At 43.6% G+C, this 13,120-nt stretch overlaps 1 protein-coding gene across 4 annotated transcripts in view; it reads right to left on the minus strand.

Annotated features, from left to right (window-relative positions):
* Positions 1–713: 713 nt before the first annotated feature.
* Positions 714–13,120, minus strand: part of AMOT (angiomotin) — a 61,636-nt gene continuing 49,229 nt past the window's right edge. For all 4 annotated transcript variants that reach the window (XM_034649433.1, XM_034649432.1, XM_002921966.4 and 1 more), the window contains 4 exons: positions 7,502–7,624; positions 6,523–6,755; positions 4,780–5,484; positions 714–4,424 (listed from right to left, as the gene is read on the minus strand). In XM_034649433.1, coding sequence (XP_034505324.1) covers positions 4,327–4,424; positions 4,780–5,484; positions 6,523–6,755; positions 7,502–7,624 — 1,159 coding nt within the window. In that variant the 3' untranslated portion in view covers positions 714–4,326. The remainder of the gene's footprint in view (positions 4,425–4,779; positions 5,485–6,522; positions 6,756–7,501; positions 7,625–13,120) is intronic.

Here is a 13,120-nt window from a genome sequence, read left to right on the forward strand (position 1 = left end):
CTCATGATAAATATGGAGGGAATGTAGTCCGACTTCATTGTAACAAATCAAATTTAGAGTTTAATGAATTCTCTAGCCTCTTCCCTTCAATTTTGCAACACCCATCCAGCCAATTTCGCTGTAAAAAGTGTCATTTCAAAGTCCGTGGGGGCTCTTACACTTCCCAGTCAGAAGGGACCCAGTGGTCAACAGGAGGTGCGGGGAGGGTGGTGTAAAGGCAGCTTTAACATTTTCGGTGAAAAAAGCCAACTTGTTTGCGGTTTTGATTTGCTTTTAATAACAAGCTCCCTCAACCAAAACTGATGAATTGGCATAAGAACAAGGGTACAAAAGAAACATCAAGGGGGCCTCCCAAATTGCTAACTAAAGGATGAATTCTCGGCTTTGGGTGGCCATCATTTTATCCCTTGGAAACAGGAGATAAAAAGATGCAAAGCTTTTAATACAGGCTGCCTGAATATAGAAAGGAACCGATTAGAGCATGTGGCCTGTGGTGTTGTCTTAAAACTTTATAATCACATTCCATACTTTAAGCAAATGTAAATTCTGCTTCACGCTGCCCTTGAAAGGCAATTTCACTGCATACTAAATTCGAAGTAATCACTGATACAGTGTAAATAAAGCCTCTGTTGGGTAAACACCAAAGCATTTTCCACGCCACACTGCATTTTAAAATAGCTAACTTTATTGTCAGTGAAAAGATAGGCACAAAGTGGATTCAAACCTGCATAACTTTATTGGAAATAGCTGAGTCGATTACAGAATGGGGTGTCAATCATTACGGTGCCACATACATTTTAAACCGAAGGTGCTTCTTCTCTAGCCATCTGCCAACCCCAGCTATCCATTTTATAAACACATGCCATTAATCACAAGGGAGGCCAGAAGGAGGTCTGATGACTCCATGTAACCCATCGTTGCTACTGGAAAAAAATAAACAAACTCCCGACACTTGTCCTACTGATGATGAATGACACTGGGAGATCTCTTTCCAAGGATCATGGCGGGCTGAAATTGATGGCAATTAGCCCATAGCTGATGCCTTCCTTTGAAAATATGTTCATTTGAAGTAACACATTCCGTATGTGAAGCGAGCAATTGAGATAACAGGAGATTGGCTAGCAGACATGAGAATATCATTTATAAAAGTTAGTTCATATGTATATACTTTAAGCTGCCGCATTGTAAGTGTCTAGGCTGTTCACAAAAAGTAGTTTGCACAGTCAGTTTGTTCATTTTCCAATTGTTGTACCCACCCAACTGCGTAACAAGAGAACACTTGGTGTTTCCTACGGCAGATGATGACAGATGTTTCAGGTTTCTGCTATCCTGTCATCCTGAAGCTCGAAAGCAGCATGGAAAATAAATCCTTCATTGAAACAACAATCCAGATACATGATTTTAAAAGAATATTCAAGCTACTTTTATTTAATAAAAAAATTGTTAATAGGAGTTTTATATCAAGTAAAGTTCGTTCTAATGAAGTTCCTCTGTACATAGGACATTGGGGTACAACTGACTTAAAAGGTCCCCAGAGACCACCAAGCAGTACACGTTAAGACAACAAGGTCACCCTTCTGTCCTGAGGTGCCGGTAAAATGCATAGATAAGTGGGAGTCCAGAAAGATCCCCCAAATGTTACATATCCACACAATTGTGAAAAGGTGACTAACTTGACGCTTCTCCCATAAACCTGAAATTTTAAAAGGACACCTATTAGAGATTTTCTGAAAAGGCTGAATCTACCTTCTTCGTAAACATAATACACTGACATGGACTTCTTCCATCTCTTAGATGTACGATATTACTTTAGCAAATTACCTGGGAGTAAAAACTGAGCCAAAAAGGACTGACTCTGGCGTGACGGGGCAGAGATGCGGTGGAGAGTTCAAGGTAGCACTCAGCCAAGAACTTCCTCCTTTCTCAAAAATAGTCTAAAGAGATGGCTGGCACACAGTGTGGAATGTATGACATTTGTCACCTTACAGAATGTGATAAAAATCGTGGCTCCCAGAGCTAGCAAAAATTCTGGCAATGTGTTATAACCACAAAAGGAGTAGATGAAAGGTTTAAATTTATTTGGATTTATATATTTGGCTAGAAAGTAGCAGTCCCAAAGTTTGCTACCTGTGGCTTCTACTAGTTGAGGACTTTCCCCCTTATGACTAAAGGGTACTATGGACGAGGATTAACACAACTGCACTTTTAATTTCTATTTGGGGTTCACTTGACTGAGGACTAATGCGTAGGATGATCACTTCATTACTGAAATGTCAAGACTGGCTGAAAAACCACATCACTCTCCTTCTTGTCTTTCCCTCTGCCCCACAAAATGATTCCTCTGGAAGAGAATTAGGAATGGCGCAAAAATATCGTTAAATATGCCGCCATTCCTGTGGTCACAGAGGAACCCTGTTAGATGATCTGAGGCAGCCAATCACATAGCAAGAGAAGAAGTGAGGTCAACTTCTTCGGGGCAGGCGGGGGGGAGTTTCATGTGACTCAGTGTTGAAATGAGGACCAGGACAGGGAAGATCTTGCAAAAGGCACTGCAGGGGAGGCAAGGTAGGAATTCAGAAGCCTGGACAAACTATTCAAGCCAGGGACGTTTTACAAAACACGTATGCCCTGGTCCGTGAAGATGCCTTTCCTTAAAATGAGGCTTGCTGTAGACAAGGGTTTCCTGAAAGAAGCATGGTAATTCGGCAAAATGGAAAGCTGTGTTGTGTGATCTTGAAAAAGTCATGTAACCTCTCCAGGTCTCAGATGCCTCATCACTAAACTGAGGGGGTAGGGCTCTACTGCTATAGTTCCTTCCAGCCACTATGCCTCACGACGTAATATATCAGGCCTACTCTTCTATTAATCTGGCTTCTAACTAACACATCCCCAAACTTCTACCCCCCACCCTTACCTAACACCCCCCACTCCCCTCACCCTCCCATACCCCTGAAAACTGATCTTAATGACATTGTCTGTAGATTGTCACCTTAATGAAGGGCAGAGAGGTGACACAGAGCAGGGACCCGTGGCAAAAAGCAGCACTTTTGTGTCCCTGGGGGCAGCCCCATGGCAAAGCTTGGAGCCATGGCCTCCTTGGTCCCTGTCCACATGCGCATTTCCTGCTGCTCTCCAAAGGCATTCCGAGATGGAGTCACTGGCAGTGAGAAGGGATAGCTAAGGTGATACATCTGCAGCCTGCCCCTTCCCCGGCTGCAGCATAGTACTTTGGGCTTCTGATGCTATTCCCTTGGAGGTGATAGTCAACGAGAGGCCTTTTAAGACGTATGCTAAGAATTGGGGGAAACAAAAGGAGTTCTTTCAAAGTAGTCACCAGAAATTCAAAGCATTCGGCCCGTCACCGAAAATGCTTCCTTGTTTTGCCAACGATTGGAAATTTGAGACTGGTGACACAGCCAGTGAGTTTGTGCTGGAGAAGGAATAAACGCTAAGTAGATTGGTCTCAGGAAAGTCAAGCGAGCTGTGTTCGTGGCCACACACAGCACCTCATGCAACTCTCATCAAGGCCTCTGATGGTCTAACTCCCTAAGAGAGAGGAAGTTGTACATCACACAGCTAATTTACTCTCCTAGCATCTGAAAGCAATATATTAATTATCCAAATGCATAAATTATTCCAGAGTATATATATGAATGTATGAACCTCCACGAGGGAACCAAAAGAATCCACTTCCAAAGCACCACTGAAATGAAGATAAACACAATCTCCTGGCACAGGGCAGCTGGGAAATTGGGAGGGAAAATTAGCTCCAGCACCCTTCCACACCCCAATAACCCCTGTCTTTTCTCCAGCTTACACAGCTACCGAAACTATTCCCTTTCATGAGCCCAAGACGAAAGCTCTCTCTCTCGACGCTGTCTAGATGGCAAGTATACAAAACAGCACACGTGCAAATTCTCTCTGGCTTCCCACTTCTGACTACATGTTACATACACACTGTCTTCCAAACGTACTGTGCTCTTCGATAAAAATGATCTGGAATATGGAAATGCTAAATAAAATTATGCACGTTGAAAACATTCATGTATATCCAGCTATTAACAGTCCAAGTATTTCTATAAATCCAAACAATCAACTTTAGAGCACATTCTGATTAATCGGTCTTTAGAGGTACTCTCTAAGTGTGTACCAGAATAGACTGGAGTTTGAACGGTATTACTTAAGTACTACATCATTTCAATAAAAAGTCCCTTTAAAAAAACATCCCCCCAAACCCTTGTCCTCACCCTCAACATAAGAACAAACAAAAGGGAAAAATGATTAAAAGCACTCTCGCTGATAAACCGCAGCTCTCAAATATGCCGTTTAGATGAGATATTCCACCATCTCCGCATCAGGCTCTTGTCCCAGGATCTGAATGGGAGCTTTTCTTTCCAGAGTACTGGAGTGGAAAACAGGGCCATCTAAATGGAAACGGGGTTAGAAAGCACGTAAGGATAAGGTAAAGACACAGATTATTAGAAACAGACAGCTTGGGAGCCATAAAGCCAATGGCGAAGTGAGACTTGCCCACCACCCCCTTCCCTTGTTCGCCTTGAGCCTTTACTTCTACTGGAAGAATGGCCTTGGCTCATCCCGGTTCCCATCCTGGTGTCCCAAGGAGTCATTTACAGACTCTGCACTTGTGTCTTTTGACGGATGCCCTTTAGCACATGAACAACGCTGGCCAAATGACCAACAGTGTCTACACAGCAAGGTGCCAATAAACAACCTGTAATTGAGGGCAGAACCCAAAGCTGTCCCGGTAGAGAGAATTACCTGTCTTATCTGGATTGCAGGTCAAACTTGGTATAGACAAACGACGTGACCCAGCACCGGTAGCTGCACTTGCAGAAGCCTCAACCGGAGCCAGAGCTGGAGCTGGAGCTGGAGCTGGAGAAGCAGCCGCAGCCGGAACTGGAGTTGGTGCTTGAGTCTGAGCCGCAGCAGAAGCCTGAGACGCTGTCGGAGCTGGAACCGGAGCCGGAGCCGGAGCTGGAACCGGAGCCGGAGCAGCTGGAGCAACCTGAACAGCAGCAGCGGGAGCAACAACAGCAGCAGCGGCAACAGCAGAGGCAGCGGCTGGAATCTGAGCAGCAGTAGCTGGAGAAATAGCAGCAGCGAGAGCAGCAGCAGCAGTTGCCGGAGATGGGGCGGCGGCGGCAGCAGCAGCTGGAGCGGCGGCGGCAGCCACGGCAGCTGGAGCAGCGGCTACCATGGTGGTGGTGTTGGTGGCAGTGGCGGCAGTGTTGGTGGCAGCGTTGGCAGTGATGGCGGCAGCAGTGGCGGCAGCAGCGGCTGGCGCGGGAACAGACATTGGAGCAACAGCTGCGGTTTTGTTCGGTTCCGTTCCGCGTTCCGTTTGGGTGCTGCAGTCTCGGCTGCCTGTCTTGGAGTGAGCCGAGAGCAGGGGAGTGGAGGGCGGCACTGGCGACGGTGTGGAAGGGACAGACTCAGCACGGTAGTCCCCACCCAGGAGAATACCTAGAGGGAACGAGGGAAAGAGGTCAGAGAAGTACAGGCTCTTCAAATGCACACATCTGGTTGCCTCTTCTTCCCTGAAGGAGGTTCAGGAGAAGGGCCTCCAGAGAACCCAGGAATCAGTTTGGCGGGCACATCGCTCCTGGTCCTTGTCCTCCACCCCAGCACAAGGTATGAAACCTTGAAGTGTCCTGCGAATCTGTTTTATCTTTCCAATGGCGCCTGATTTCCAAGGAGCTTTCAGAATGCTTCTACTCAGTTCCACTGATCGCCAACATCATCCACTACCAGACGGCTGGAAAGGATTGGGGGAAGAAGTCTGTGGTCACGGATGACTGTGATAATAACTGTGTGATCTCAGGCTCTAATCATGACCGTGGTCCCCAGAACGCCTCCTCTACCCAAAGGACGCTGCAAGTGTCAGAGGACCAAGAAAGGTATTAGAAGCAACAAAAAGACCTAAAATTAAAATACAAAGCGGGCTTTTTCAGGCTCTAAAAATGTGCCTAGTGGAATCTACGATATTTTGGGGGTTTTGATTAGAGGGGAAGGAATGGACAGGAATGGAATGAAAAAGTACATTCAGTTCTCATCTCAGAACATTCTGGTAACAAAAACCTACCACCGGGCTCCATTTAGTTCAACTAGAACTCTGAGTCCTCCTATTCTATGGGAGGAAAGAAAATCTGGAAGTTTGAAATTTTGACTGATGTGAAGGTCATATGGGCTTTGGACAAAGACAAAGGTCTCACATGGCAAAGCCAGATCTGAGAATTTTTTAAAGGAAACTGAAGTTGTCTTCCTTCCCACCCAAACAGAACTCAGAATTCTTATCTTCTAAGGCCTCGGCTTCAACCAGTGTTCTCTCAGTGAGACATCAGAGTGTGGAGGAGCTCGTCTCAGGAGGACAGAAACCCAACCTGGTATATCATCCTCTCGAGATTCTGGACCATCACTCCTTTTCTTGCTGAATGGGCACATATCTAAGTCGGGCCTCTCTTTAAATGAGTCACTTTAATCTTCCTTATTTACTATCATTACCTAGGCTCCCCTTCCAGCTCTTGTCATCCCGCTTCTCCTCCATGATGGGGGTGCCAGTCAGGGTAGAAGAGTGTGAGAGCAAGCCCGACCCTGCGTTGGAAATGGACATCAGGGACTTTGCGGGTCGCATGGATGACAGCTGCTCTGTCTTACTTGGCTCCTTCCGGGAACGCTGCTGGAGTACTTTGATCATGGCATCCTTCTCAATAATCTGGGCATGGAGGGTCTTAATCCTAGGAGCCAAAGACAGAGAACATATAAAAACGTTGTTGCCACCTCCATGTTCTGGTCTCACTGCCTGCATGGACTTGAGCTTCCAGTATCTTTTCGACTTAGGAGTGGTTAAGTTATTTCTGGGGTGTAAAGCAAGGGACGGTGTGCTCCGTTTCCTAAAAGACCTTTCTCCACACCCAAATGAGTATAGCAGAGCATCTGGGAGTTACTGCTTAAACCTCAGGAGGCCAAAGTCAGGTCATGGTGGAGAAGAAGGCTGTATATGAGAGAGGAAACTGATGTAATGGGTGCCGTAGTGAGGTATCTGAGTCAATGGAACGATGTATTTAGTGAGAAGATGAGAACTGTGAATGGGCCACAATTTCAGCTAATAAGTAAATGATCATGCGTTTATAAGAAGTATCTCAAGTACCTCAAGTTGGAATGTATATTCTTTTACTGTGCACTCTGCTGTATCACAGGGTTGAAGTCCAATGCTAGAAAGAATACCCCAGGGTGCAAATACCAGCAATACAGTTCTGGCAGAGGGAAGATGGAAAGCAATTACCAAGGCCAATGGGGAAAGCAAGGTAAAGGTCATTGCATTTCAAATCCCAAGTAACAGGTTGGCAGGGGTGCAGGGGTTGGGGGAGGCTGCATTATCAGGTTTCCTGGTTGTGAATGAAGATGCCTGCCCTTCCCTTCTGACCTATCTGGTCTCGATACCTTCTTCTCAGATCTACCACGGTCCAGATCGATATTTTACCTGCCCTCCATGTCAAGGCAGCGCTTGTTGGCCATCAAGATTTCTTCCTCCTCTTTCTGGATGCGAGCTTCCAGGGCCGTGTCATAGCTGGTGTTGGGAGAGTGGCTGATGACTGTTGTGTCCCTGGGAAGGAAGATGGCAGTGATGATGATGATGACAAGGCAGCAAAACCGGCGAATCCTATCATCTCCCTTCCAAGTCAAAGGTATTGCTGGGAAGCAGTAAGCTACAAACTCATTAGGAATGGTTGGTTTCTGGATGACTTACTGAAAAGAACCTCCAAGATGGGAAGGTTCAGCTTTCAGAGCTAGAAGAGGTTTTCGGCATGAGTACAGCTGCAAAAGTCAGTGAGGGATTCTATAAGCGGTTCACAGGCTTGCCTTGAGAACTAGACAGACAGCCTCCCAAAGCCTTTTGGCAGAGTCCCTTCGAGGTTTTCGATCATGGCCAGGTAACAGGAAGATATTTATATTTCCACTTTACATTATTATTTATATTACACATAAGATAGTATTGATTTCCACTTTATTCTCATGACAGTTATAAATGGGAAAAGGCTAGACTTTGCCGAAAGACAGAGAATGTACTAGACAGCTATTGCTACAGATGTATAACAACAACTACACTGAATGCTAGAAACAAACTATAGACACGTCAACAGCAAAGGTCACATAGAGCATGCGAGCCGAGTGAGAAGTAGGGCCTTTGAGTCAGTGCCACTTAATGCCTATCTGACCTACATCAGAAACATTCTAGTGCCAAATCAAGGAGTCTCTCCCCCAACTATAAGACTGTTGTCTTGCCAGAGTCCCAACTGCACGAGGCACCATCCTGTTTCATTTGAAAGTGTCTCAGACCTTTAACTCAAAGACTAATTAATAAGGAGGAAAGTGTGTGTGTGTGTGTGAGAGAGAGAGAGAAAGAGAGAAGAAGGAAAAGAAGGAAAGGAGGAAGAAGAGGAGGAGATGCTGCTGGTGAGAGGGTCTAGCCCATGGTCGAGGCTGACGTCTAAATAGCGCAAGTCAAAGATACATGGGAATCCTATATCGTCCTGATAAATGAGGTCATGCATCTTTCTTTAGTTCATTTAGAACTAGTGGTAGAAAAAAGAGGGAAGGGAATGAAGCAAACTGGATCTTCTTTGAATTACTTGGAGGGAAAAAAAGGGATTAGGAAGAATATTGATGTAATTATATGGGTCTTCAAGGAAAGCCGACAATAGACCCAGAAAACAATGAACTGGCACAGCTTCATTATACTTCCTATGAGAACGAGGATCTGTGGGAGAATTTTGTGCTGGCAGCTAGCTGTGTTCTCTTAGCTTAGAGACTGTGACCAGTGCAGATGGGAAGGAAAGGGCAGGAGAGTGAAGAGGCAGAAAGTTGGTATTAAAGTCAGGGAATCTGGGTGAGTTTCTACAAAACTACTGTTTCCCCAAATGCTTGCCTTTATATGCAAGGCTGAAACAATGTATTTGAGTGGTGAAATAATTGGGAGAGCAAGAAGGACAAGGACTACAGTGGCTCGCATCAATTGCTAAATTCGAAATATTTTAGCATCTCAGAATTCCACACTTGCTCTGGTGAGTTCACCTGCTTAAGGTCCTACTAGGAATGGCTCTTGTGTTGCAAAGTACCCAAGGGGAAATGACATTGTGTAATGCGGAGAGCACAGGTTCTGACTACAGGCCACAACAGGGTCAAATCCCACTTTCCCAAGTACTCTGCCACTAACAAATTCTATGAACTCAGGAAGTCAGTTAACTTTTCCAAAGCTCAGTCTCCTCATATGCTGGATAGAAATCATAATTATACCTCTATCTTGTGGCATTCGGGGGGGGGATGAAGTCAAAGTATGCACATTAAAGATACAGTGTCAGGCATAGTAAAAAAACATTCAAAAAGTTACTTATTATTTAAGAGAGAAAAGTACTTAGATAGAAGGAGAGTAACATACAAAAATGGATGACTTTAAAGAATTGCAGCTCCGGGATTATACCGTGGAAGCAATTCCTGCAGTGCACAGTTCCAATGTGATGGCTGCTTCAGAGGCAGGCCTCTCTAAAGAGTTCATGGTGTCTATGGACACTGGGGACATGAGCATATGGTTTGTCACTGGGGGAGCCAGTGCTGGCTTCCTGCCACTTTCGTTGCATAAAAGACCATTTCGGGGACTCAAAGGCCTGCCAGCTAATTGATATGGACACTGTGAGCTCCTCAGGAATGGAGCCTGAAAATGTGGGGCACTTAGTGAATTCCTACAGAGCTGCCAGAACGGCCTTCAACATCAATCTTCCTTCTGGAAGACTGGGGCTACTAAGCCAATGGATCAGGCAAAAAGCAAGCAAGCACAGTGTTAGAAAGAGCAACCTGACCTAACTTGCAATACTCTGAGACGATCCTTAGGTACATCTGGAGTGAGCTGCGGCTTGAAAACACCACCTGTATACTCCAAAAGGCAGATCCCTGAATTTGACATCCTACATCTAAATTCTTAAGTCTTTACTTAATTTAGAGTTTCTGGTGACTGTCCCCCTCCGGTCATCTCTCTGCTTCCTTTTTCTGATGAAATTATCCCCATCACATTGCTTACTTTGCTTTCTTGAATGTCACCCATGATTTCCTCATTAAAACATCTAGTGTTTTAAACTTTTAAACTTCCAATCCATCTTTTCCTATCAGTCGCATCCTTTTGTTTATTTCACATGTGAACTCGACCACGAGTGGAGCACTGTGTTTGACCACGAGTGGAGCACTGTGTTTGAAGTCACTGTGATGCTAAAAAGTGGCTAGACATGCGTAAGACTAGTCCCTGACTGCAAGAGACTTGCAAGGCGAGGCCAAAAAAAAAAAAAAAAAAGACGGGCAAATAATTAATTATTACAGAAGTGAGTTTGAACTTTACTCCAATAGGCACTGAAAATCATTAGAGCTTTTTGTGGGGAGTGAAATGATCCAAGCTGTGCTTTAGAAAGATCGCATTATCTCTGGCTGAAATGTGATGGGGGTTAGAGGGGAAAACACTGGACATGGGCAAACCAGTCAGAGAGGTTATTGTAATGATCCCAGCCAGAGATACTGAAATCATGAACCAATGCAACAGCAGGGGGAATGGAACAGGCCATAGGAGGCAGAACTGCTACAACTTGGAGACTGTTTAAATGTGGCTCTTAGAGGGAAGAATGAATGAGAACTTTGTTGTTTCTAATTCAAATGACTAGAAAAGATGACATACCGCTCATTTTCTGTAATAGGAAAGTAAGCAAAGATCTTTGGGAAAGCATTATAATGGGCTTGATTTTAGTTACATCGGAGTTAACATGTCTTATGAATTGCCATATGACAATATCCAACAAGTTGTTGACAATTCTAGCTTGACTCTAAGGGATGTCAAACTTACTATTTGAGGTTGTAACAGAGAACAAGATAACTAAGACAGAAGGCAGAATGAGAAGAAAGCCAAGGACGGAAAGTGAGGAAAGCCTACAAGGAAGGAATAGGTAGGCATGTATAATGTGTTGTGAGCGGCTTCTACCTCCTGGTTTCCCCTTCCTTCCTTCTTTCCCAGATTTACGTCACCCAAAATAAAACAAAACACTGCATATTTGGAGATGGTTAACAACCTAATTCAGGAAATGCACACTTGTAAATTATATGGCTGATCAGGTTTGTTATCTTTATGCTTTTGCTGCTCTTCAGAAATAAATTCACCATTTGTGAGCTTCATTTGGCATTTCCAAATCTGGTCCTCTAGGATAGACTACTCAGTAATAATTTCCCTCATCTATATTAAGCATCTAGAGAATCTCTAGGAGCACAACAATACAGAGTTATAATATGGGCCATATTATTGTGATTATTTATAGTATTTTTAAGTGACTAAATAATAAGTCTCAAATAGTAACCCTTGAACAGTTCATAATCCCTATTTCACCATCTTGAAATCATCAGATCTGGCAAGCAGCACAGGATAGTGGCAAAGGTGTCATAATGTCATTTGCACTCCCAGTTCTTCTTCTTAGTAACTGTGTGTGATCTTGGACAAATTACTTAACCTGCCTGTGCTTCACTTTCCTCATCTGTACAATAGCTAATACTACTTATCTCAAAGAATTATTGTGAGGATAAGCAATAATTGTAAAGTACTTAGGAGAGTACCTTACATAGAAAACACTACATGTGATTTCTTGCATTGACCACTTCCCCTTTAACAAGTGGTGCTTCATAGACTCGAAGTGCTAACAGGGATATAAATTGACCACCTAATAGGTTTTCTCACCTGAGAAAAGACGGTTGTCTATTATATTCAAATCTGTATTTTATTATTCACAATGGCCAAAAAGGGAAACAATCCAAATATCCATCATCAAGTGAAGGGATGAGCAACTGTGGGATGACCCAAACTATGGAACAATACTCAGCAATGAAAAGGAATAAACTACTGATACATGTACCAGCTTGTATGACTCTCAAAATAATGGGGCCAGATGAAAGAAATCAAACATAAAGAGTATATACTATATGAATTATTTTTTACAAATTCTAGAAAAGGCAAAATTATAATGACAAAAAAACCAGATTAATTGTTGTCTGGGGTCAGGTGGGGGAAGAAGGGATCAAGTCGAGGGGGCACAAGAGCACTTTAGAATGTGTCCTCCATCTTGATTGTGGCGACGGCTCCATTAGTATACACACCTGCCGATGTTCATCAAACCATACACTTGAAATAGGTGTTTTCTTATTATGTAAATAATTCCTTAATTGAAAAAATTCTACAACTACCATTGATACCACCCAAGCAACATCTCCTAAATGTGCAAACTGTTTTCTCCCTTCAAGCTATTACACTGGGAATATATTAAGTTCGAGATATTAGCAGGAATACACAAGAACCAAGTGGGTCACTAAAATGTGGCACTACATTTAGGGATTTAAGTTATAGAGTTAGAAATCATTTCCCTCTCTTTCATTTCATTTCCCTCTCCTTCCTTCCTTTTTACTTTTCTCTCCTTTCTTACTCAAAAGCATGTTCAGCACATTCCATCTGCAGCCAATACTCTAGGCTCTTAAAAATTATTTAGAAAGAAAACGAAATGTAAAGCTTTTACCACAGAAAGGGGAAGGAGCAGAATCTTGGTCAAATTTTTGGGTTTAGAGGAGGCAGAATGAAACCACTGGACAGAAAAGGAATGGCAAGAGATGTTGGAAGGGAAGGCGGAAGAGCTCACAGGTTCTGAAATAAAGTTTTCTGAATGTTACCTTCCAAATCTGAAATCTCATTGAGAAAGGAGGAAAAGGAAACCAGTCTCCATGGCCAAGCATAAGAGGCATTATCTTTGAAATAAAAATAGTATAATCCTAGAAATAAAAGGGTCTGGAGGAATAACCTAGTCCAATTCTCTCATTTTGCAGGAATTTGGACACAATCTCTCAATTTCTCCTGTGGGATGGATGAATAGGCATGCAAAAAGTATACAGTCCAGAAACAGGAAGTCTGCCTGAGGAACTAACGTAAGGCATTTCTACTAGGTGGAAACTGGCTGCTTTTTATCATATGAAATGATAAGAACGCACACTTTACTGAAAACAGTGATTGCATGGAAACTTTCTACCTGGTGAT

The sequence above is a fragment of the Ailuropoda melanoleuca genome, chromosome X (genome assembly GCF_002007445.2).
Source record: "Ailuropoda melanoleuca isolate Jingjing chromosome X, ASM200744v2, whole genome shotgun sequence".
NCBI lineage: Eukaryota > Metazoa > Chordata > Mammalia > Carnivora > Ursidae > Ailuropoda > Ailuropoda melanoleuca.